This window comes from Electrophorus electricus, chromosome 4 (genome assembly GCF_013358815.1).
Source record: "Electrophorus electricus isolate fEleEle1 chromosome 4, fEleEle1.pri, whole genome shotgun sequence".
In the NCBI taxonomy this organism is placed as follows: domain Eukaryota; kingdom Metazoa; phylum Chordata; class Actinopteri; order Gymnotiformes; family Gymnotidae; genus Electrophorus; species Electrophorus electricus.
In genome coordinates this window covers 23,515,057-23,540,585 of record NC_049538.1, presented here as the reverse complement: position 1 = coordinate 23,540,585, position 25,529 = coordinate 23,515,057, and the positions used below count along the sequence as shown (strand labels likewise).

At 39.2% G+C, this 25,529-nt stretch overlaps 3 protein-coding genes and 1 pseudogene across 3 annotated transcripts; 3 read left to right on the top strand and 1 right to left on the bottom strand.

Annotated features, from left to right (window-relative positions):
- The first annotated feature begins 2,687 nt into the window (after positions 1 to 2,687).
- Positions 2,688 to 4,117, top strand: LOC118241273 (outer dense fiber protein 3-like). Its single transcript, XM_035525750.1, has 6 exons — positions 2,688 to 2,861; positions 2,983 to 3,186; positions 3,350 to 3,451; positions 3,564 to 3,685; positions 3,793 to 3,933; positions 4,025 to 4,117. Exons 1-6 carry the CDS (start codon positions 2,750 to 2,752, stop codon positions 4,115 to 4,117), a joined length of 774 nt encoding a protein of 257 aa, XP_035381643.1. The 5' UTR covers positions 2,688 to 2,749.
- Positions 4,118 to 8,018: 3,901 nt separating this feature from the next.
- LOC118241271 lies at positions 8,019 to 9,394 on the top strand (annotated as a pseudogene).
- Positions 9,395 to 10,326: 932 nt separating this feature from the next.
- trim35-30 (tripartite motif containing 35-30) lies at positions 10,327 to 24,614 on the bottom strand. Its single transcript, XM_035525748.1, is given in 10 exon segments — positions 10,327 to 10,548; positions 12,607 to 12,645; positions 13,665 to 13,699; positions 15,744 to 15,986; positions 16,075 to 16,193; positions 16,269 to 16,291; positions 16,384 to 16,614; positions 16,700 to 16,795; positions 18,333 to 18,740; positions 24,597 to 24,614. Coding segments are annotated over 10 exon segments (1,434 nt in total).
- Positions 13,228 to 14,657, top strand: odf3b (outer dense fiber of sperm tails 3B). Its single transcript, XM_035525749.1, has 6 exons — positions 13,228 to 13,401; positions 13,523 to 13,726; positions 13,890 to 13,991; positions 14,104 to 14,225; positions 14,333 to 14,473; positions 14,565 to 14,657. The coding sequence occupies exons 1-6, from the start codon at positions 13,290 to 13,292 to the stop codon at positions 14,655 to 14,657; spliced, it is 774 nt and encodes a 257-aa protein (XP_035381642.1). The 5' UTR covers positions 13,228 to 13,289.
- Positions 24,615 to 25,529: the final 915 nt, after the last annotated feature.

The window sequence follows — 25,529 nt, the reverse complement described above, 5'->3', positions numbered from 1 at the left end:
CTCTAACCTCAACTTCCCACCAGTGAGTCCCTGAGTTAAAGCCCTCAGAGCCCAGGACAGAAGCATTGCCTTTAATCCTCTCATAGTTAGGAGGAAGCAACTGAAGCTCGCCGCTCCAGACCACAGTCATCAGATTATCAAACACTATGTGGTTTGCTTGGACAGTGTTGAAGTCTAGAACCACAGGTGCTGACAATGAAAGAGGGAGTTAAAATGAAGACAAAAGTATATATTTTTTCACATTTGTAGGTCACTGGGCCATTATGTGCAGTACTCAATTTAGTGCATAATACCATGCATCTTCTCTGACACTTGAAAGCTCAGGTTGCCAAGGTGCTTTACCACATCGATCAGTATAGCAGAGAGCTGCTCTGGTTCGTATAATTCGGCCTGGACTCTAGAAGAATATTTAGCAGTCAGGGAAGGAGGAAGTGCAATGAGAACAAGAGAGAAGAAAATAACCTGCATTCACCTTTCTATTGACGTCTTGTAGTTCAGTGAAACAGCAAATTTATGTAAAGTAAAGTAGAATCTAAAGTGCAAATATTTTCTATTTAGGTGGCCTAGATAAAAAAAATGGTCTTTACCAACAGAACATGCAAGTCTTCTCCTGCTGTCTCCTCAGTTATTAGGTTTAGGGGGCAATCACTTTTTCACACAGGGCCATGTACACACACACACACACACACACACATACAAATTAATTACAACTTTTGTGCATTGCCTTTTTAGTTTTCATTTTTCTGAAATGATTCATTCTGATTCAGCTTCACTATTCAGTCAAAATAACCCTATTCATGTTTTAAAAAACCTGCAGTCAACTAATGTATTACTGGATTCTAGTAGCAGTCAGTTCATTTTCTTCAAGTGTAGTAACATTCAGTTCATTTTCCCCAAGTATTTTTGTTGCATATCACAATATGTTGCTGTTTCAGTTTTTATGGTATGCTGACACAAACAAATTTCATTTCATAACAGCAACACTAGTTGCTGGTAGCAACTGAAAGTTTGTTGCATTTTCAGGTGTTTGGTAAAGTGTTTTGTATTTAGTACTTTATATACTTTAGTCTTTCTTTTTTAACACTATAATTCACTATAGTATGGATATTGGCTGCAACGTGTCTGCATTCCTTCCACTGTTATCCCTCTTCCATGCAATTTACGGTTCATGTTTTAACAATGGAAATCGACTCTCAATACTCTAGCAATATTTAAAGCTCTCTACTATATTTAAGATAGTTTGTTGAATTAGTTTTAGCTTTTATTCTCTCTCTCTCTCTCTCTCTCTCTCTCTCTCTCTCTCTCTCTCTCTCTCTCTCTTCTTCCTCCTCCTCCTCCTCCTCCTCCTCCTCCTCTGTGTGTGTGTGTTTCAAGTGTAGCACAATGTCTTGTTTGCTGGGCTGTGTGGCTTAGGTGACTCTGTATGTTTATCTGATCTTGCATCCATAGATTGATAACTCTTTGTTTCTGCTATGATGTGGGAAACATATGTGGCAGATGTGAAAAGGAGAAACTGAAAAATGTCTATTCATTAAAAATACAATAATTTGTGGGTGTTGCCTTTCCCCTATGTGACAGCTCTGCACAGCTGAAGCTGCTTGGAGCCACAGTAAGACAGCAGCGACGAGTCACACCACTTCATCCAAGCATCCCCGCAACCCAGAAGAATTGTCAATAGATTCTAAAAAACAAATAAAAAAAACAACAAACCTTTAAATAAAAAAGAAATAAAGAAAACAATTTAAAAGGGCGGAGTTGTCTTATTTTTGGTCTGAATAATAATGATTTCTGCATGAACTACAACTTGTTCTGGTGCGATAGGCCAGTACAGAGATGAAGCTCATTGGCTGAAATAATCAATTCGTTAAAACAGAGATATTACTAAGGTATATTTACTTTCCGATTTAGGTAGCCAGAGTTATGTATTGACATATCTGTACTAGTATGGAATGTCATTCCGTAGTGCCATGGTGACATGTCGTCATAGTTATAGAGAAGAGAACAAGTTAAGAATCCATAGCATTTTGCTTGAGCCACTGCACGGACTACTGCGCTACAAAATCCACGATTACTAACGGTGCGATCAGTTTGCCATGTTTTGAAAACTGATTTAGCGTTAGCCATTTCATTGTTTTTATTCTCGTTTATTTTACTGGACTTGCTGAACATGAGCGCAGATGCGTCATGTTCAGACTTCACGACATTGTTGAATTTTGAATCTGTAGGCTCACAATTTGCGAGACAGGTTTACAGCATCTTGCGAGACAGATTTATAGTTTATAGCGTAGTCGATGAGTTATAGTATTTGACATTTTAATGACTGACCAGTTGTTTTAAGACGAAACCGCGAACATATTTCGTGGAAAGTCAGAAAAATCCCTGGAGAGAGGTAGTTGGTTCTGTTAGTTGGACTGTTTTTTTCTGGAATTAGACAGTTCACCGCGCCCAGGAATTACGTGGCTCCGACAACGCCGGTGTTCACTGTTGAACCATTATTACTTAATAGTGTAAATCCATTATTCTGTTGTTTTATCAGAATAAAATCGACATTAGAACTGTCCAGTGAAACGTTTGCACTGTCTGATCAGAATAAAATCGACTTTCACAACTGTCCACTGTGCAGTGACGCCTCTGAACTAACTGATTCTAGGGTGAGTTCATGTTCTTCTGCTGACAAGTTAAAGTTTTAATAAACCGGAACTGGGTTTTAAATTGCTAACTATAATCGGGTCCTGTAGCCAAGGCAGCTATGTCAGCCAGTGATGTTTGGGTTGGTTCCTGGAGGCCCCATAAGCCAAGAGGACCTATTGCTGCACTATACAGCAGTCCAGGGCCCAAGTATGCTCTCCCTGGAGCTACAGGTAAATCATCCGATGCTTAACTATACAGCAGTAAAAGTATAAACAGCTTTCGAATCTTGTCTTCTCTATTTTATCCATGTTAAAAAGTTCTATGTGATGTTATTTGGTTTTAATTATGTAGGTGTAAATGATCATGACCCACGCAAATGGAAAGCTCCTGCATACAGTTTTGGCTCTCGCCATCGACATTTCAGCCCCAGCTGTTCTCCTGGACCTGGATACCTTGTCCCCTCCAATATTACCAGAATTGGGCATGATGGCACCCCAGCGTATTCCCTGTACAGTCGGCTCAAAGACTCTCAGCCCTTCCAGACCCCTGCGCCAGGTTATATTGGTTTTGTCCTTTCAGTTAAAAAAAAGAATAATAGATTTTGCATAGAGCCCCTTGCCTTGTCAGGATCGTACATAAACATAGATAGAATATAGTGGTCTAAAGAAAACTCTTGAAATATAGATCTAATAGTACATTCGATTTTTATGTTTTGCAGGGAGGTATTGCCCTGAGAAAGCAGGCAAAACGGCCTATTATTCTGCTCCTGCGTACTCGCTGTCATCTCGGACCAAAGTATTCTATAATGACCAAACGCCAGGTAAACACTATCTCTCAGAACAATATTACTGCTGGTGCTGTGGAGCTCTTCTTCACTTCTATCGTACACTCAGTCTGTTCTATTGTATGCTCATTAAGTCTCTGGCTTTTAGGGCCTGCCGCTTACATGCTGCCCTCATTGGTTGGGCCAAACACAGTGAATAAAAGATCTGCCCCAAACTTTTCCCTTACCGGCCGTACCAAAAAAGGCAGCTTCTATGAAGACCTGCAAAAGGTGAGAACAAAGCTGTGGAAGATGCTATAATAGACCAATAACCACAAATTCTATTACTTGTGAAGAGCTCTGTTTATATTAATAATAAGTTCCTATGTTTCTCTTAGACTCCAGGTCCGGGGAGCTACAGAGTTGTAGATCCAAGTGTTTACAGAAGCAAACCTCCCCAGTACAGTTTGACTAGCCGCACCAGCATGCCTGGTGACAAGACCAAGAAACCAGGGCCTGGTGCTCACTGTCCAGAGCAGGTCAGACAGACAGGCAGGCAGACTCAAAGACACATATCATATCATGTTAGTTTAACTGACCCTTTAAAGACTGATGAACTTGTGTTTTTAGGTGACCATGACAAGACCGCAAGCCCCTCGCTTCTCCTTTGGTGTTCCGCACTCTGAGTTCATCACCCAGCTGATTGTGGACATCTCTGATTAGCGTAGCTGTCTTGTCTCATAAAGAATTTTTTCTGTTGTGCAGTAGAGACTTTCATTGTATAATTCCGAAGTGCAGCAATTTTTAAGAATCCTAAGATAACAAGTGAAGTAGTGCAGACCAAGCCAGTATGTAACACTGTTTGCTTGCCCTAGACCAGAGCACTCCATGAGAGTGAGACTTAAAATCCTGGTCAGTACAAACCAAAACTTAGCTGAAGAAATACATGCTGTTGCAAGGAATAGATTTGCGTTCACTAACTGATTATTCTCAGGTTCTAGTGGAATTTTATTGTCCAGTGTTAGACTACTTTGTCAGAATAGGACATTTCCAATATCAGGGCAAGATAAACTTATGCTAGCTAAACAACTGCACCAGTTTGGACACCAAACAAGAGCTGTTATCTGTTATAACTGTCACCTTTCTCTACATTATGAGCTGAATGTAATATACCAAATGGTGGACATTATGGGGGAAAAATTCTGGGAGCCATACCACTTCAAAGGTTTGTTATGTAAAGTAAATAATCACACATGTGATACACAGTCCTGATTATTTTTAATAGTTTATTTTCGATAATTGTAGACATGAGATTTTTGTTACTCAAACTTCTATATGCTTCCTTTAATATAAACACTGAAAATAGTAGATCCTAATATGTCACAGTAGACCATAATGTGCCAAAAAGCTGTTATGATTTCTTTGATTATTTGTTACACACAGTCTAGGTTCACATTGTCTATTATATCCAATTTATGTTTTTAATTTATAAGTTTTCTGTATATATTCTATGTCTTTTGTTCTGAACAATCGATTTTTCTGCTAGGTCCTAGATAGTTATGATTTCAACAGTCTTGAAATACCTAATAATACATTTTATTTTTTCAATATACTGTAATAAAAGAACTCATTAATTATGATACATAATATTACCACTAACTGTGCATGTGAACTGTCACTAAGGACTTTCCTGGTATTATCCTAAGAGGATGAAGTTTACAGTGGCTGTAAAAGTAAGGGAATACTTTTTCAGTGAAAGCATGTTTGAAAATGTGCAGGCAAGTATTACACCCTGAGTCCACAGAGGTGACCCTGCACTTATCGCAGTCCAGCTGAACTCGCGCCCACGGCCCAAGCTGTGTCGTCTCTAACCTCAACTTCCCACCAGTGAGTCCCTGAGTTAAAGCCCTCAGAGCCCAGGACAGAAGCATTGCCTTTAATCCTCTCATAGTTAGCAGGAAGCAACTGAAGCTCGCCGCTCCAGACCACAGTCATCAGATTAACAAACACTATGTGGTTTGCTTGGACAGTGTTGAAGTCTAGAACCACAGGTGCTGACAATGAAAGAGGGAGTTAAAATGAAGACAAAAGTATATATTTTTTCACATTTGTAGGTCACTGGGGCATTATGTGCAGTACTCAATTTAGTGCATAATACCATGCATCTTCTCTGACACTTGAAAGCTCAGGTTGCCAAGGTGCTTTACCACATCGATCAGTATAGCAGAGAGCTGCTCTGGTTCGTATAATTCGGCCTGGACTCTAGAAGAATATTTAGCAGTCAGGGAAGGAGGAAGTGCAATGAGAACAAGAGAGAAGAAAATAACCTGCATTCACCTTTCTATTGACGTCTTGTAGTTCAGTGAAACAGCAAATTTATGTAAAGTAAAGTAGAATCTAAAGTGCAAATATTTTCTATTTAGGTGGCCTAGATAAAAAAAAAGGTCTTTACCCACAGAACATGCAAGTCTTCTCCTGCTGTCTCCTCAGTTATTAGGTTTAGGGGGAAATCACTTTTTCACACAGGGCCATGTACACACACACACACACACACACACACACACACACACACACACACACAAATTAATTACAACTTTTGTGCATTGCCTTTTTAGTTTTCATTTTTCTGAAATGATTCATTCTGATTCAGCTTCACTATTCAGTCAAAATAACCCTATTCATGTTTTAAAAAACCTGCAGTCAACTAATGTATTACTGGATTCTAGTAGCAGTCAGTTCATTTTCTTCAAGTGTAGTAACATTCAGTTCATTTTCTCCAAGTATTTTTGTTGCATATCACAATATGTTGCTGTTTCAGTTTTTATGGTATGCTGACACAAACAAATTTCATTTCATAACAGCAACACTAGTTGCTGGTAGCAACTGAAAGTTTGTTGCATTTTCAGGTGTTTGGTAAAGTGTTTTGTATTTAGTACTTTATATACTTTTGTCTTTCTTTTTTAACACTATAATTCACTATAGTATGGATATTGGCTGCAACGTGTCTGCATTCCTTCCACTGTTATCCCTCTTCCATGTAATTTACGGTTCATGTTTTAACAATGGAAATCTACTCTCAATACTCTAGCAATATTTAAAGCTCTCCACTATATTTAAGATAGTTTGTTGAATTAGTTTTAGCTTTTATTCTCTCTCTCTCTCTCTCTCTCTCTCTCTCTCTCTCTCTCTCTCTCTCTCTCTCTCTCTCCTTTTTCCTCCTTATCCTCCTCCTCCTCTGTGTGTGTGTGTTTCAAGTGTAGCACAATGTCTTGTTTGCTGGGCTGTGTGGCTTAGGTGACTCTGTATGTTTATCTGATCTTGCATCCATAGATTGATAACTCTTTGTTTCTGCTATGATGTGGGATACATATGTGGCAGATGTGAAAAGGAGAAACTGAAAAATGTCTATTTATTAAAAATACAATAATTTTTTGGTGTTGCCTTTCCCCTATGTGACAGCTCTGCACAGCTGAAGCTGCTTGGAGCCACAGTAAGACAGCAGCAACGAGTCACACCACTTCATCCAAGCATCCCCGCAACCCAGAAGAATTGTCAATAGATTCTAAAAAACAAATAAAAAAAAACAACAAACCTTTAAATAAAAAAGAAATAAAGAAAACAATTTAAAAGGGCGGAGTTGTCTTATTTTTGGTCTGAATAATAATGATTTCTGCATGAACTACAACTTGTTCTGGTGCGATAGGCCAGTACAGAGATGAAGCTCATTGGCTGAAATAATCAATTCGTTAAAACAGAGATATTACTAAGGTATATTTACTTTCCGATTTAGGTAGCCAGAGTTATGTATTGACATATCTGTACTAGTATGGAATGTCATTCCGTAGTGCCATGGTGACATGTCGTCATAGTTATAGAGAAGAGAACAAGTTAAGAATCCATAGCATTTTGCTTGAGCCACTGCACGGACTACTGCGCTACAAAATCCACGATTACTAACGGTGCGATCAGTTTGCCATGTTTTGAAAACTGATTTAGCGTTAGCCATTTCATTGTTTTTATTCTCGTTTATTTTACTGGACTTGCTGAACATGAGCGCAGATGCGTCATGTTCAGACTTCACGACATTGTTGAATTTTGAATCTGTAGGCTCACAATTTGCGAGACAGGTTTACAGCATCTTGCGAGACAGATTTATAGTTTATAGCGTAGTCGATGAGTTATAGTATTTGACATTTTAATGACTGACCAGTTGTTTTAAGACGAAACCGCGAACATATTTCGTGGAAAGTCAGAAAAATCCCTGGAGAGAGGTAGTTGGTTCTGTTAGTTGGACTGTTTTTTTCTGGAATTAGACAGTTCACCGCGCCCAGGAATTACATTGCTCCGACAACGCCGGTGTTCACTGTTGAACCATTATTACTTAATAGTGTAAATCCATTATTCTGTTGTTTTATCAGAATAAAATCGACATTAGAACTGTCCAGTGAAACGTTTGCACTGTCTGATCAGAATAGAATCGACTTTCACAACTGTCCACTGTGCAGTGACGCCTCTGAACTAACTGATTCTAGGGTGAGTTCATGTTCTTCTGCTGACAAGTTAAAGTTTTAATCAACCGGAACTGGGTTTTAAATTGTTAACTATAATCGGGTCCTGTAGCCAAGGCAGCTATGTCAGCCAGTGATGTTTGGGTTGGTTCCTGGAGGCCCCATAAGCCAAGAGGACCTATTGCTGCACTATACAGCAGTCCAGGGCCCAAGTATGCTCTCCCTGGAGCTACAGGTAAATCATCCGATGCTTAACTATACAGCAGTAAAAGTATAAACAGCTTTCGAATCTTGTCTTCTGTATTTTATCCATGTTAAAAAGTTCTATGTGATGTTATTTGGTTTTAATTATGTAGGTGTAAATGATCATGACCCACGCAAATGGAAAGCTCCTGCATACAGTTTTGGCTCTCGCCATCGACATTTCAGCCCCAGCTGTTCTCCTGGACCTGGATACCTTGTCCCCTCCAATATTACCAGAATTGGGCATGATGGCACCCCAGCGTATTCCCTGTACAGTCGGCTCAAAGACTCTCAGCCCTTCCAGACCCCTGCGCCAGGTTATATTGGTTTTGTCCTTTCAGTTAAAAAAAAGAATAATAGATTTTGCATAGAGCCCCTTGCCTTGTCAGGATCGTACATAAACATAGATAGAATATAGTGGTCTAAAGAAAACTCTTGAAATATAGATCTAATAGTACATTCGATTTTTATGTTTTGCAGGGAGGTATTGCCCTGAGAAAGCAGGCAAAACGGCCTATTATTCTGCTCCTGCGTACTCGCTGTCATCTCGGACCAAAGTAGTTCTATAATGACCAAACGCCAGGTAAACACTATCTCTCAGAACAATATTACTGCTGGTGCTGTGGAGCTCTTCTTCACTTCTATCGTACACTCAGTCTGTTCTATTGTATGCTCATTAAGTCTCTGGCTTTTAGGGCCTGCCGCTTACATGCTGCCCTCATTGGTCGGGCCAAACACAGTGAATAAAAGATCTGCCCCAAACTTTTCCCTTACCGGCCGTACCAAAAAAGGCAGCTTCTATGAAGACCTGCAAAAGGTGAGAACAAAGCTGTGGAAGATGCTATAATAGACCAATAACCACAAATTCTATTACTTGTGAAGAGCTCTGTTTATATTAATAATAAGTTCCTATGTTTCTCTTAGACTCCAGGTCCGGGGAGCTACAGAGTTGTAGATCCAAGTGTTTACAGAAGCAAACCTCCCCAGTACAGTTTGACTAGCCGCACCAGCATGCCTGGTGACAAGACCAAGAAACCAGGGCCTGGTGCTCACTGTCCAGAGCAGGTCAGACAGACAGGCAGGCAGACTCAAAGACACATATCATATCATGTTAGTTTAACTGACCCTTTAAAGACTGATGAACTTGTGTTTTTAGGTGACCATGACAAGACCGCAAGCCCCTCGCTTCTCCTTTGGTGTTCCGCACTCTGAGTTCATCACCCAGCTGATTGTGGACATCTCTGATTAGCGTAGCTGTCTTGTCTCATAAAGAATTTTTTCTGTTGTGCAGTAGAGACTTTCATTGTATAATTCCGAAGTGCAGCAATTTTTAAGAATCCTAAGATAACAAGTGAAGTAGTGCAGACCAAGCCAGTATGTAACACTGTTTGCTTGCCCTAGACCAGAGCACTCCATGAGAGTGAGACTTAAAATCCTGGTCAGTACAAACCAAAACTTAGCTGAAGAAATACATGCTGTTGCAAGGAATAGATTTGCGTTCACTAACTGATTATTCTCAGGTTCTAGTGGAATTTTATTGTCCAGTGTTAGACTACTTTGTCAGAATAGGACATTTCCAATATCAGGGCAAGATAAACTTATGCTAGCTAAACAACTGCACCAGTTTGGACACCAAACAAGAGCTGTTATCTGTTATAACTGTCACCTTTCTCTACATTATGAGCTGAATGTAATATACCAAATGGTGGACATTATGGGGGAAAAATTCTGGGAGCCATACCACTTCAAAGGTTTGTTATGTAAAGTAAATAATCACACATGTGATACACAGTCCTGATTATTTTTAATAGTTTATTTTCGATAATTGTAGACATGAGATTTTTGTTACTCAAACTTCTATATGCTTCCTTTAATATAAACACTGAAAATAGTAGATCCTAATATGTCACAGTAGACCATAATGTGCCAAAAAGCTGTTATGATTTCTTTGATTATTTGTTACACACAGTCTAGGTTCACATTGTCTATTATATCCAATTTATGTTTTTAATTTATAAGTTTTCTGTATATATTCTATGTCTTTTGTTCTGAACAATCGATTTTTCTGCTAGGTCCTAGATAGTTATGATTTCAACAGTCTTGAAATACCTAATAATACATTTTATTTTTTCAATATACTGTAATAAAAGAACTCATTAATTATGATACATAATATTACCACTAACTGTGCATGTGAACTGTCACTAAGGACTTTCCTGGTATTATCCTAAGAGGATGAAGTTTACAGTGGCTGTAAAAGTAAGGGAATACTTTTTCAGTGAAAGCATGTTTGAAAATGTGCAGGCAAGTATTACACCCTGAGTCCACAGAGGTGACCCTGCACTTATCGCAGTCCAGCTGAACTCGCGCCCACGGCCCAAGCTGTGTCGTCTCTAACCTCAACTTCCCACCAGTGAGTCCCTGAGTTAAATCCCTCAGAGCCCAGGACAGAAGCATTGCCTTTAATCCTATCATAGTTAGCAGGAAGCAACTGAAGCTCGCCGCTCCAGACCACAGTCATCAGATTAACAAACACTATGTGGTTTGCTTGGACAGTGTTGAAGTCTAGAACCACAGGTGCTGACAATGAAAGAGGGAGTTAAAATGAAGACAAAAGTATATATTTTTTCACATTTGTAGGTCACTGGGGCATTATGTGCAGTACTCAATTTAGTGCATAATACCATGCATCTTCTCTGACACTTGAAAGCTCAGGTTGCCAAGGTGCTTTACCACATCGATCAGTATAGCAGAGAGCTGCTCTGCTTCGTGTAATTCGGCCTGGACTCTAGAAGAATATTTAGCAGTCAGGGAAGGAGGAAGTGCAATGAGAACAAGAGAGAAGAAAATAACCTGCATTCACCTTTCTATTGACGTCTTGTAGTTCAGTGAAACAGCAAATTTATGTAAAGTAAAGTAGAATCTAAAGTGCAAATATTTTCTATTTAGGTGGCCTAGATAAAAAAAAGGTCTTTACCCACAGAACATGCAAGTCTTCTCCTGCTGTCTCCTCAGTTATTAGGTTTAGGGGGAAATCACTTTTTCACACAGGGCCATGTACACACACACACACACACACACACACACACACACACACACACACACACACACACACACAAATTAATTACAACTTTTGTGCATTGCCTTTTTAGTTTTCATTTTTCTGAAATGATTCATTCTGATTCAGCTTCACTATTCAGTCAAAATAACCCTATTCATGTTTTAAAAAACCTGCAGTCAACTAATGTATTACTGGATTCTAGTAGCAGTCAGTTCATTTTCTTCAAGTGTAGTAACATTCAGTTCATTTTCTCCAAGTATTTTTGTTGCATATCACAATATGTTGCTGTTTCAGTTTTTATGGTATGCTGACACAAACAAATTTCATTTCATAACAGCAACACTAGTTGCTGGTAGCAACTGAAAGTTTGTTGCATTTTCAGGTGTTTGGTAAAGTGTTTTGTATTTAGTACTTTATATACTTTTGTCTTTCTTTTTTAACACTATAATTCACTATAGTATGGATATTGGCTGCAACGTGTCTGCATTCCTTCCACTGTTATCCCTCTTCCATGTAATTTACGGTTCATGTTTTAACAATGGAAATCTACTCTCAATACTCTAGCAATATTTAAAGCTCTCCACTATATTTAAGATAGTTTGTTGAATTAGTTTTAGCTTTTATTCTCTCTCTCTCTCTCTCTCTCTCTCTCTCTCTCTCCTTTTTCCTCCTTATCCTCCTCCTCCTCTGTGTGTGTGTGTTTCAAGTGTAGCACAATGTCTTGTTTGCTGGGCTGTGTGGCTTAGGTGACTCTGTATGTTTATCTGATCTTGCATCCATAGATTGATAACTCTTTGTTTCTGCTATGATGTGGGATACATATGTGGCAGATGTGAAAAGGAGAAACTGAAAAATGTCTATTTATTAAAAATACAATAATTTTTTGGTGTTGCCTTTCCCCTATGTGACAGCTCTGCACAGCTGAAGCTGCTTGGAGCCACAGTAAGACAGCAGCAACGAGTCACACCACTTCATCCAAGCATCCCCGCAACCCAGAAGAATTGTCAATAGATTCTAAAAAACAAAACAAAAAAAACAACAAACCTTTAAATAAAAAAGAAATAAAGAAAACAATTTAAAAGGGCGGAGTTGTCTTATTTTTGGTCTGAATAATAATGATTTCTGGATGAACTTCAACTTGTTATGGTGCGATAGGCCAGTACAGAGATGAAGCTCATTGGCTGAAATAATCAATTCGTTAAAACAGAGATATTACTAAGGTACATTTACTTTCCGATTTAGGTAGCCAGAGTTATGTATTGACATATCTGTACTAGTATGGAATGTCATTCCGTAGTGCCATGGTGACATGTCGTCATAGTTATAGAGAAGAGAACAAGTTAAGAATCCATAGCATTTTGCTTGAGCCACTGCACGGACTACTGCGCTACAAAATCCACGATTACTAACGGTGCGATCAGTTTGCCATGTTTTGAAAACTGATTTAGCGTTAGCCATTTCATTGTTTTTATTCTCGTTTATTTTACTGGACTTGCTGAACATGAGCGCAGATGCGTCATGTTCAGACTTCACGACATTGTTGAATTTTGAATCTGTAGGCTCACAATTTGCGAGACAGGTTTACAGCATCTTGCGAGACAGATTTATAGTTTATAGCGTAGTCGATGAGTTATAGTATTTGACATTTTAATGACTGACCAGTTGTTTTAAGACGAAACCGCGAACATATTTCGTGGAAAGTCAGAAAAATCCCTGGAGAGAGGTAGTTGGTTCTGTTAGTTGGACTGTTTTTTTCTGGAATTAGACAGTTCACCGCGCCCAGGAATTACATTGCTCCGACAACGCCGGTGTTCACTGTTGAACCATTATTACTTAATAGTGTAAATCCATTATTCTGTTGTTTTATCAGAATAAAATCGACATTAGAACTGTCCAGTGAAACGTTTGCACTGTCTGATCAGAATAAAATCGACTTTCACAACTGTCCACTGTGCAGTGACGCCTCTGAACTAACTGATTCTAGGGTGAGTTCATGTTCTTCTGCTGACAAGTTAAAGTTTTAATAAACCGGAACTGGGTTTTAAATTGCTAACTATAATCGGGTCCTGTAGCCAAGGCAGCTATGTCAGCCAGTGATGTTTGGGTTGGTTCCTGGAGGCCCCATAAGCCAAGAGGACCTATTGCTGCACTATACAGCAGTCCAGGGCCCAAGTATGCTCTCCCTGGAGCTACAGGTAAATCATCCGATGCTTAACTATACAGCAGTAAAAGTATAAACAGCTTTCGAATCTTGTCTTCTGTATTTTATCCATGTTAAAAAGTTCTATGTGATGTTATTTGGTTTTAATTATGTAGGTGTAAATGATCATGACCCACGCAAATGGAAAGCTCCTGCATACAGTTTTGGCTCTCGCCATCGACATTTCAGCCCCAGCTGTTCTCCTGGACCTGGATACCTTGTCCCCTCCAATATTACCAGAATTGGGCATGATGGCACCCCAGCGTATTCCCTGTACAGTCGGCTCAAAGACTCTCAGCCCTTCCAGACCCCTGCGCCAGGTTATATTGGTTTTGTCCTTTCAGTTAAAAAAAAGAATAATAGATTTTGCATAGAGCCCCTTGCCTTGTCAGGATCGTACATAAACATAGATAGAATATAGTGGTCTAAAGAAAACTCTTGAAATATAGATCTAATAGTACATTCGATTTTTATGTTTTGCAGGGAGGTATTGCCCTGAGAAAGCAGGCAAAACGGCCTATTATTCTGCTCCTGCGTACTCGCTGTCATCTCGGACCAAAGTGTTCTATAATGACCAAACGCCAGGTAAACACTATCTCTCAGAACAATATTACTGCTGGTGCTGTGGAGCTCTTCTTCACTTCTATCGTACACTCAGTCTGTTCTATTGTATGCTCATTAAGTCTCTGGCTTTTAGGGCCTGCCGCTTACATGCTGCCCTCATTGGTCGGGCCAAACACAGTGAATAAAAGATCTGCCCCAAACTTTTCCCTTACCGGCCGTACCAAAAAAGGCAGCTTCTATGAAGACCTGCAAAAGGTGAGAACAAAGCTGTGGAAGATGCTATAATAGACCAATAACCACAAATTCTATTACTTGTGAAGAGCTCTGTTTATATTAATAATAAGTTCCTATGTTTCTCTTAGACTCCAGGTCCGGGGAGCTACAGAGTTGTAGATCCAAGTGTTTACAGAAGCAAACCTCCCCAGTACAGTTTGACTAGCCGCACCAGCATGCCTGGTGACAAGACCAAGAAACCAGGGCCTGGTGCTCACTGTCCAGAGCAGGTCAGACAGACAGGCAGGCAGACTCAAAGACACATATCATATCATGTTAGTTTAACTGACCCTTTAAAGACTGATGAACTTGTGTTTTTAGGTGACCATGACAAGACCGCAAGCCCCTCGCTTCTCCTTTGGTGTTCCGCACTCTGAGTTCATCACCCAGCTGATTGTGGACATCTCTGATTAGCGTAGCTGTCTTGTCTCATAAAGAATTTTTTCTGTTGTGCAGTAGAGACTTTCATTGTATAATTCCGAAGTGCAGCAATTTTTAAGAATCCTAAGATAACAAGTGAAGTAGTGCAGACCAAGCCAGTATGTAACACTGTTTGCTTGCCCTAGACCAGAGCACTCCATGAGAGTGAGACTTAAAATCCTGGTCAGTACAAACCAAAACTTAGCTGAAGAAATACATGCTGTTGCAAGGAATAGATTTGCGTTCACTAACTGATTATTCTCAGGTTCTAGTGGAATTTTATTGTCCAGTGTTAGACTACTTTGTCAGAATAGGACATTTCCAATATCAGGGCAAGATAAACTTATGCTAGCTAAACAACTGCACCAGTTTGGACACCAAACAAGAGCTGTTATCTGTTATAACTGTCACCTTTCTCTACATTATGAGCTGAATGTAATATACCAAATGGTGGACATTATGGGGGAAAAATTCTGGGAGCCATACCACTTCAAAGGTTTGTTATGTAAAGTAAATAATCACACATGTGATACACAGTCCTGATTATTTTAATAGTTTATTTTCGATAATTGTAGACATGAGATTTTTGTTACTCAAACTTCTATATGCTTCCTTTAATATAAACACTGAAAATAGTAGATCCTAATATGTCACAGACCATAATGTGCCAAAAAGCTGTTATGATTTCTTTGATTATTTGTTACACACAGTCTAGGTTCACATTGTCTATTATATCCAATTTATGTTTTTAATTTATAAGTTTTCTGTATATATTCTATGTCTTTTGTTCTGCACAATCTATTTTTCTGCTAGGTCATAGATAGTTATGATTTCGACAGTCTTGAAATACCTAATAATGCATTATATATTTTTTCAATTTAATGTAATAAAATAACTTATTAATTATGATACATAATGTTACCACTAACTGTGCATGTGAACTGTCACTGAGGACTTTCCTGGTATTATCCTAAGAGGATAAAGTTTGCAGTGGCTGTAAAAGTAAGGGAATACTCTTTCACTGAAAGCATGTTTGAAAATGTGCAGGCAAGTATTACACCCTGAGTCCACAAAGGTCACCCTGCCCTTATCGTAATCCAGCTGAACTCGCGCCCACTGCCCAAGCTGTGTTGTCTCCAACCTCAACTTCCCACCAGTGAGTCCCTGAGTTAAAGCCCTCAGAGCCCAGGACAGAAGCATAGCTTTCAATCCTCTCAGAGTTAGCAGGAAGCAACTGACGCTCACCACTGCAGACCACAGTCATCAGATCATCAGACACTATGAGGTCTGCATGGGCAGTGTTGGGGTCTAGAACCACAGGGGCTGACAATGAAAGAGGGAGTTAAAATAAAAACAAAAGTGTATTATTTTCACATTTGTAGGGTCCTGGGGCATTATGTTCAGTACTCACTGTAGTGTATAATATCATGCATCTTCTCTGACACATGAAAGCTCAGGTTGCCAAGGTGCTTTGCCACATCGATCAGTACACTAGAGAGCTTCTCTGGTTTGTACAATTTGGCCTGGGTTCTAGAAGAATAATTAGCAGTCAGGGAAGGATGAAGTGCAATGAGAACAAGAGAGAAGAAAACAACCCATACTCACCTTTCTACTGAAGTCTTGTAGTTCTGTGAAACAGCAAATTCATGTCAAATTAAAGAGAATCTAACATGCAAATACTTTCTATTTAGGTGTCCTAGGTAAAGAATATGGGCTTTACCAACAGAAAATGCAAGTTTTCTCCTGCTGTCTCCTCTTCAATGGCCTTGATGATGTCCAAGAGTGAGGATATCTGTGTCGTAATCTTCTCCACCTTCTTCTTCACTGTCTGACTTCTCTGCATCTCTTCAGCCCTCAGTGCAGCTATCCTGGTTGCCTCTTCATCCCAGAGGAAGTGGTGGAGCTTCTCAAACTCCCTCTTAATTTGAGCCTCTGCACGTTTGGCCTGCTTCTAGAGTGAGAGATCCAGAATATGTGTAAATATCTCTATTGAAATAGGACTGAAGAAGCTCTGGAACCCATCACATGCTCATCACCTTAATATGCTGTTCAGTGTCAACACAGGACTGCTTGAAGTTTTCATACAGCCTAAGCTTCTCATGTAAGGGTTTCAGTTTCATCTGGAGCTCATTCTACACCAACAGAAAAGCATAAGTATTACACAATATGTAAAATCCAATTCAATATGATGAGACACATACAAACACACACACACACACACACACACACACACACACACACAGACAAACTAATGAATTACATCTTTCATTCATTACCTTTTTATTTTTCATATTTCAAATATTTTTGTATGTGTTTGATAATATGTTGCAGTTTTACTTTTAATGATATGCTGACACAAACAGGTTTTATTTCATAATAGCAACATCATTATGGAATGGTAGCAACTGAAAGTGCTTTGCCTTTTAAGGTGTTTGGTAAAGTGTTTTGTATTTAATACTTTATATACTTTTGTCTTTCTTTTTTAACACTATAATTCACCATAGTATGGATATTAGCTACAGCGTGTCTGCATTCCTTCCACTGTTATCCCTCTTCCATGTAATTTACGGTTCATGTTTTAACACTGGAAATCTCCTCTCAATACTCTAGCAATATTTAATGCTCTCCAGTATATTTAAAATACTTTACTGAATTAGTTTTAGGCTTTAATCGCTCTCTCTCTCTCTCTCTCTCTCTCTCTCTCTCTCTCTCTCTCTCTCTCTCTCTCTCTCTCTCTCTCTCTCTCTCCTCCTCCGTGTGTGTGTTTCAAGTGTAGCACAATGTCTTGTTTGCTGGGCTGTGTGGCTTAGGTGACTCTGTATGTTTATCTGATCATACATCCATAGATTGATAACTCTTTGTTTCTGCTATGATGTGGGACACCTTTGTGGAAGATGTGAAAAGGAGAAACTGAAAAATGTCTATTTATAAAAAATTAAATAATTTTTGCATAATAATTGTAACAGCTCCAAACAGAGGAGGTGCGCTCCTGTGCCTAACTGAAGGTGCTTGGACCCACAGTAAGAGAGCAGCAATGAGTCCCACAACTTCATCCAAGCACCCCCGCAAGAATTCTCAATAGATTATTTTTAAAAAACTTTTAAAAAAAGAAATAAAGAAAACTATTTTAAAGGGCAGAGAATTTTTTTAATCAACAAACTGAATTTCAAAATTGTATTCCTTAAAACCTTGTTCTCATTTATTGATAATTAAATTGTGGAATGTTCTGTGCTTTTTCATTTTATTTGTCAGGGGTTGTTTATCTTAAACTTTTCCTAGATTTGACTTTCTACATGTTTTGTGTTTTCCTTTGAACTTGTAAATTCACCAGTTATCTGCACATGAATTGCTCAAGAGTGTCATTAATATTATGCTGTCAAGAAGCCTGCACAGAAACACAGGACGCCCATTAGTCTGGGAGAACCCGTTTGGCAAGAATACTTTCATGTTAGATTTTCCCACCTCTTGTACTTCCAACCCTTTAAAGGATAACTGAAGATAGAAAACTTCATGATGAACATTAACACTGATCTCTACAATATAAACATTCTGATTCAAAACCACTTAAAAACATGGTTAATATTTAGCATTTTCCATTTTAATCCTGAAACATCCCTGTTTTTTTTCCCCGAAAATCCATGAATACTCAATGCCACAAAGCTTACATACCTTCAGATCTTGTGCGGCATCCTGAATGGAACAGAAAGAGTGTGTGGTGTGTGGTCGGGTGTCCTTGCACTTGTCACACACAGGCCTCTGGTCTTTGACGCAGAAGAGCGAGAGCGCTTCGTTGTGCAAGCTGCATAGTCCCCCCATCTCCACGGACATCCTGCGGCTACGTTCCCTCAGCACAGCCTCGCACATGCTCCGCAGCACGATATTCAAGGGGGGGTTGGCATTGGGGGATACGCTCCTGCAGATGGGGCACTCCAGAGCATCCCGCTGATCCCAGAAGGTACGCAGGCAGCTGTTACAGATAGTGTGGGAGCATGCTAGGAGAATGGGGTCTCTGAAGATGTCACAGCACACAGGGCAGGAGAAGTCCTCCTCACTGAGAGAGGGTCTGGAAGCCATGTTCTTTTGAATCAAATAAGTTGGGTCTCTTTGAAAGCAGTGAGGTAGATGGGAGCTCAGATCCTCTCTGTGTCTCTTACCCTACTACCCTGCTTTAACCAGACGTTTTAGACAGAATTCATAGAAGTGGGGTGGAGCAATTGTGAATGATGCATTTGGATGTTTACGCTTTTTTCCCTGCATGATGCACACAGTAAAATCTCAACTGCTATTAAACAAACAAAAGAAACAGATAACCTGAAGTTGATATACTACTTTATAAAACTGCAACAATAAGTCAAAGGAATCCCTTACAAATTAAAATTTAAAATATTAAATAAGTACAAATATTTTAAATATAAAAGGATTCAAATCACTTTGAGGACCAAAGGTTCTATCAAAGGTGTAAGTAATTCAGTACTTTTGCAGTTTATTTATATTATTTATATATGTATTTACAGTATTTCCAGGTATAAGGGTTTACTCACAGCCCAGGCTACTACACTTTGTACAAACAGATTTGTCATAAAGGTTTTTCATGAGAGCAAAGTAGATCTATAACTTTCTCCAACAAAATGTAACCAGAACGCAATATATTATTTCTGGAAAGTTAAATTTACAGTCTGAAGATGTAATTGTTTGTGCTAATATGTTAGAAAATTTTAACACATGAGTATTGGGTCTTTTGTATTTTTAAATAAACACATCTTTAATGACACAGCACTCCTGTTTCCTGAGCGTGAAATTACTGCTTCTTGCCTAATGACATGGAATGTGGAAAATGTTGACAAGGGACATTGTTTGAGAATGAGAGTCAGATAAATTGTTAAGATAACATGATAAATGGGCATTGCAAAAACTAGCATATAATGCAGTTCATGTATAACATGAACTTATGTCCCAGGAACCTGCCTGGAAGGTAGTGTGAAATTAAAGGCAATTTTGGCAAGTCTGCTTAGGCAACAAATGTGGTAGGCTATAATATTAAGATTTTTAAAAATATAAGATCACTGCTGTTTATGTAAATGAATCATTATCAACTAAGCAGAATTTGGTAAGCATCTGACCATCGTGCCTTCTGCATCCTATCAGTGTTCAGAATCACTGTCCAACAGTGACTTGCACCCACATCTCAGTATTCTCCTTCATAGAACTCATTTCATAAACATATACTACATTCCTTCTGTCTATTGTTTGTTGTCTTGCCATTGTCCCATGCAATACGAGCCTGCCTGGTTGGATTTGTACTGATCACCCTTTAAACATCCCTAGGCTGTGACCAAGAGTTTGCCTTGCCTATTTTAATAAATAAATTAATCCCCAATGCTAATCTTGGTAAGATTATATTTCATCTGTACCTAAAATAAAGATGAAAAGTTAAATATAACAATTCATGGCATAATATTGTCTGCCCAAGTTTGTGAAGGACTAATCAAATATTTTCAGAACTGATAGCTGGTGGACACTGACTGTCACTGACATCCACAAACTTGGTAAAACTAGGCACTTAATTACAGAGATCTTACAAATATGTTGGGGTTAAAGGAGATCAGCCATATAAAAAGCTAATGTAATATCTAAGATAATGTTTTATATGTATATCTAAAGATAGATTTAAAATTTTCTTTTTCAACAAGAAAGCAAACAACAGGAAAGGTAATTATCATGGAACGCTCCCCTCTCACTGTCACGTGGTACGATCCGCTGCGTGCAGTGGGAGTTTCTTGTTTGTAATCACACCTACATGTTTGCACATAGCTGCACCTAGTTACTGTTTGCTCTGTGTTTATGTATTTAAACCCCTGTCTGTGTGTGCATCACTGTCGGTGATTGCCTCTGTTCACGTTACCTTTGTTTGTGCCTTTGTTCAGTGTCAATGTTCGTGTTCCCCGTTTACGTTATGTGTGAGTTTCACCGTTGTATGTTAATAAACGTCTGTCTCTGTCAAGGGGGAACCTGTGCATCCTGTGGCCCTCAATCCGTTACAGAAATGACATTTTCTAAAAGTTTTTTTTGTTTTTTTAAAGAAAACTACTTTAAAAATGACTTTTCATTAGAGAGATCACTCTTCCATAATCCAATAATCTAGGCAAACAGAAGAACATGTTGCATTTGCACATTAAAAGCAACTTAAAAACCAACTACTCTAAAGTGAAGTAATTAGTTGATTAAATGAAACAATTGTATATCTTCATACAATTTTACACATTGATTTTTGTCTTCCATTCATAGTTTTTAAAACACTACAAGTCTCAATGTGTAATGTGGTAACTATGCTGAGGACAGATATAATGTTGCACTATGAGAATGAATAGAATGAATAAAATGAATATTTTATAGAGCTAACAATTCCATTTGAAGCAGTGGATGAAGTTTTTGAAAGGAAAAGGTTGAAGTAAGCTTACTTGGTGGCTGAGGTGAGAGAATGCAGGTGGGAGGTGCATATAAGACTGGTAGAGATAGATGTTAGGGGATTTGTCGCAAAGTCTGCCACATTATGGCTTGTGCAGTTCAGCATTAGAAGCCATAAATTAAGAGTAGCTGTGAAGGAGTTAACAGACGTAGCTGAAAGGGCTAGTCAGTGGTTGTGGATAATGAGAACTCAGACTAGTTGGGGTAATGCATAATAAAGGTGGAGTGGCTGAGGTTTTCATGTCATTGTGAAAAATGATAGATGTAGATGGAACCAGTGGCAATGGGCAGCCATTATTGGTGCTGGCTTTAGTCACTGTGCAGGCCAGGAGGGTACTGTTGGAGAATACTTGCTGATATAATAGGTGAAATCCATGTGGAACTGGTGGCCTGCATTAATGGTGCCAGTGGGGCTGGGTATAGCCTTAGTCGCTGGGAAGGCCATCATGAATATCTGAGGTTGTGTTTGTTAGTGGCATAGTGCTTGTAGAGCTGTGGCTTGGTTTAAAGTAAGCTTGGAGGTGGTTGAGGCAGGGACGCCAGAGTGATGTTGTGGTTGCTGGAATAAAGAGAGTACAGTATAAACCTCTGGTAAAATGCAATATACACCTCTGGCAAAATTAAGTATACACTCTGCTAAAATGTGATATGTCCAATGGTAAGATTAACAGAAGCATACTGAAGAGACATCTTATACTCTTATAGAACTACTGTAGAGTACTCTTGTACTCTTTAATTTGTAGCTTTTTTTTCTGAGTCACGGTTTCTATTTATTTTAGTGAAATAGTAAATCCTTATGACCTTAATCATTTGAAGTGTGAAGTTGTTGGGAGAGGAACACTCAGTAAGCACTACTGTGAGTGGAGGCGTTTGATATAAACCTGGGTTGCAGCCTAGCAATGGCTATCTTCCCTACTCCAAAACAACAGTTGCATCACGGTTCAGACCTGACACTATAGGTTACAAATCTACTCTGCCTGGATACTGGGACTTGTGCAAGGTAGAAACCATGACTCAATTAATACAAATCAAACTTTTCCTGGACAAAACTGTTCAGCCTAGTGCAAAGTAAGTGATAAGCAAATTAACTAATAACGTTTTATCAATGTATTCATAACCTCATTTAATGTTTTAGGTTAGCATACATTTCTGCCTTAATGGAAGTGGAATCTTTACAGTGTGTTGTGATGACCATTCTGGTTATGCGATCTTGAACTTTTTCCATGCTTTTATGTTGACCAATGAATTAAGGACCATTTTGACAGGCTTACTCCACTATGCCAAAAACATAACTTCAACATGTAGTGTCTTATGCAACAATATTTTTCATAAAAATCATACTTAATACTTAATAAAATAAAACTTGGCTTGATTAATTCTGAACTGTATTTTTTATATACCAGCAGTGGCCCTGTGATTACAACTGACCTACATAAAATGTAAAGGGTACAGGGTTTAGGGATCAGGGTTATAATTGTTTTTCAGTATTATTGCAGCAATGTTTAAAATATTCTGAAAATGTGTATTAATACTAATACACATAGAAATCATTTCAACAGATAACATGCCACATTTTAAGTAAATATATTACCTCAGAGCTATAGCTAATTATTCCTGTTCTCTAAGTACACACTATGCTTATTGGGCATGTATTATCTTTAGTTTGTTGATTTTATGTTAAAAGGGCATACTAGAAATTACTGCTTATGCTCATCTTTAAAATGACTGAGAAGCCTGTGAAACTCATGCTCAATCTATTTCAACAATATAGTGTAGAATGATTATGAAATACAGTATCTAGTTCAAACTGGTCAGAGGAGCAGGGACCTCCAAACCAGTCTAGAAGCTATAAGAGAGAAGGGGGATTTTTCTTCAGGGAAGTCCAGTCATCAAAGTAAATAAACTCAGGCTGGAAACCAGGCAGACAAATGAAATGGAGGGCAATTCCATAAACCAAAAACCAAAGAAGGAGTTCACGAACTAAGAAATGGAGACAAACCCTTACAATTTACCCTTGGTCTCCACTTCCATCCTCCCACTGGAAGGACTTTGTGCCTCCCTCTTTGTACAGCAGTGAAGGGCCTTTGCTTCTCTGAACCTTTCCTGAAGACACAGAAGCCCACAGCTCTTTTCACTCCCAGTACAGCCTTTGCTTTCTCCTTCTTCTTTACTTTCTTTTCTGTCTTCTTCTCTGCCCTTTTGAGGCCCTGAGACACTGTACTGCTGCGCTCACACCCCACCCTGTGCTCTGGGCTAGGCTGTGCTGGGTCACACATGGGGGGACGTTTCAAGCTGGTCCTCTGCAGGGCCAGGACTCGGGTGGAGGGCTTTTACAGAGATGATCCTTGGTTCTCTACCTGGAGAAACTAGACAGCTTGATCTCTGAACGTTTTCCTCACTCCTTGCCTTCTTTCTATCTTCACTAAGTTTTGTCTCTGTTTCCCGAGTTTTCTTCTTTTCAACCCTTATTTCTTTTTGTCTCTCTGAGCATCATGGCATATCTTTTCTGCAACTGAACTCCCTGGTTTACCACAGTTTCTCTCCATTTATTCTCCTGATTCCTTATAGCTTCTTCCATATCCTTTGTCATCCTTCTCTCCATTTCTCTTGTTTCTTGTGGAGATCTATTCCATTGCTGACCTACTGGGGTCTTTTCTGCTGTGGATGATGCCCAAAACCTTGTGCTTATAACTTTCACCAAGATGCAAGATTTTGTGCAGTTCTGCACATTGTCTGACTGGTTAAGTGGCACTCAAGGTTCTCCCATCAATATTCACAATGAACTGGAAAAATGCTGCCCTCTGTCGTAACCACAGCAGTGGAAGTTATTGTTCAAAATATGCTGAGTGTCTGCAGTGAAGGAACATCAAGTGATTTTAATGAATATGGCTCAGACAGACCCCTGTGGCACTTCCGACAGGCTGTGTCTGATAACATCAACTCTGCCACACCAAGGCAGTCCACTCGTAGAACTTGTTCCAGCATGACAAAAGATCAACTTTCCACTGTACAGTAAGTTGATTTTGCCACGAACAAAAATCATACCGTGGGTGTCACCCCATATGACCCACTGAAACTGCTTTGGATTGTGCCAAGTTTTTTGTCATATGAGAGCTCATCTGATGAAAGCTTGACCCAGCTGTGCTCCGAATATGAAGAAACTGATGCTGTAGAGACACCAAGTCAAGTATCTCTCCAATTCTCCCAGAGCAGCTGATCTGAAAAATCAGGTGTGGAAGTCCCTTGGCAGAATGGTGAGGATGAAATCGCTGCTCAGGACCTTCTCATCAATCTGCCGTTTTCCACTGCTACCAAGTACACAGGAATAACATCATCTCATCTGTACAATTGAGGATCACAACACTAATGAGATAAATACACAGGCACTCTTCTGTCCTGTGAGGCTTTCCAGCTTGAGGCTTCCAAGAGGGTTAGCGATATCATCATGATTGAGACCTGAGAGATCACCAAAGTATCCGTGTCCATCAAAGCCCAAGTTTTAAAAATTCATATATGGGCACATCTCAAGTGTCTGAAGCTAAGCTGAAAAGCAGTGCATTTGCTTCAGCAGCATCAGTTGTAAGTGAACTAATTTACATATTCAGACACAATTTTGAGGAGGATTTAGATATGAAGTTAGCGCACTGACCCAGAGCTGTACAGATCCCAAGTTCAACTGGTGTCAGAAAACATCTTGAGGTCCAACCAGGATAAATTCAGGAAAGGTTTTGTATGACAAACCTCCTCATGAGGGCTGAAGCAGACATGTCAGCCCAAAACAGTGCCAACCTGAGCTAAAAATCCTATCACGTGCAAAAAACATAACAAAGAACATTATTGAATGCATTGTATCAATATTACCATGCTCTGAAGTGTACAATTCTAGAGGGATGATAACAAAAGAATTCCTACAATCTTTGAATGAAAATCTGGACATTCTTTACCTAAGGCAACTTTTAACACCATCTGCGATACATTTAGAAGCCCTCAGTGACCTTATTATTGTATATGTTTTTGAAAGGATTGCTGAAAAAGTGACAAACAGTGCAGCCCTTGAGGAGTCTGAGTCTTCCTTAAAAGCAATGGACAGGATACTGTGCAAAAACTCCATCAAGCAGTCATCCCAGAAGCTGATCCCCATAGTGGGGAGTTTAATGCTGGAAAGGATCGATGCTCTGGATAGTGTGAAGGCACAAACAAACTGTAGTGTGGCTCAGCCAGTGATCTCAGCTCCTGACCTTTCCAAAGAGACAGTCAGTTATCTCCTCAATCAAATTCACAGTCAGTTATCTCCTCAATCAAAACAGGAATACACAAGTTATGCACAGAAAGTTGATGAGGCGTTTGATGAGAAAACTTCTAGTCAGCAATTCAGGTTGCCCAACGTTCTGAGGCTCAGAT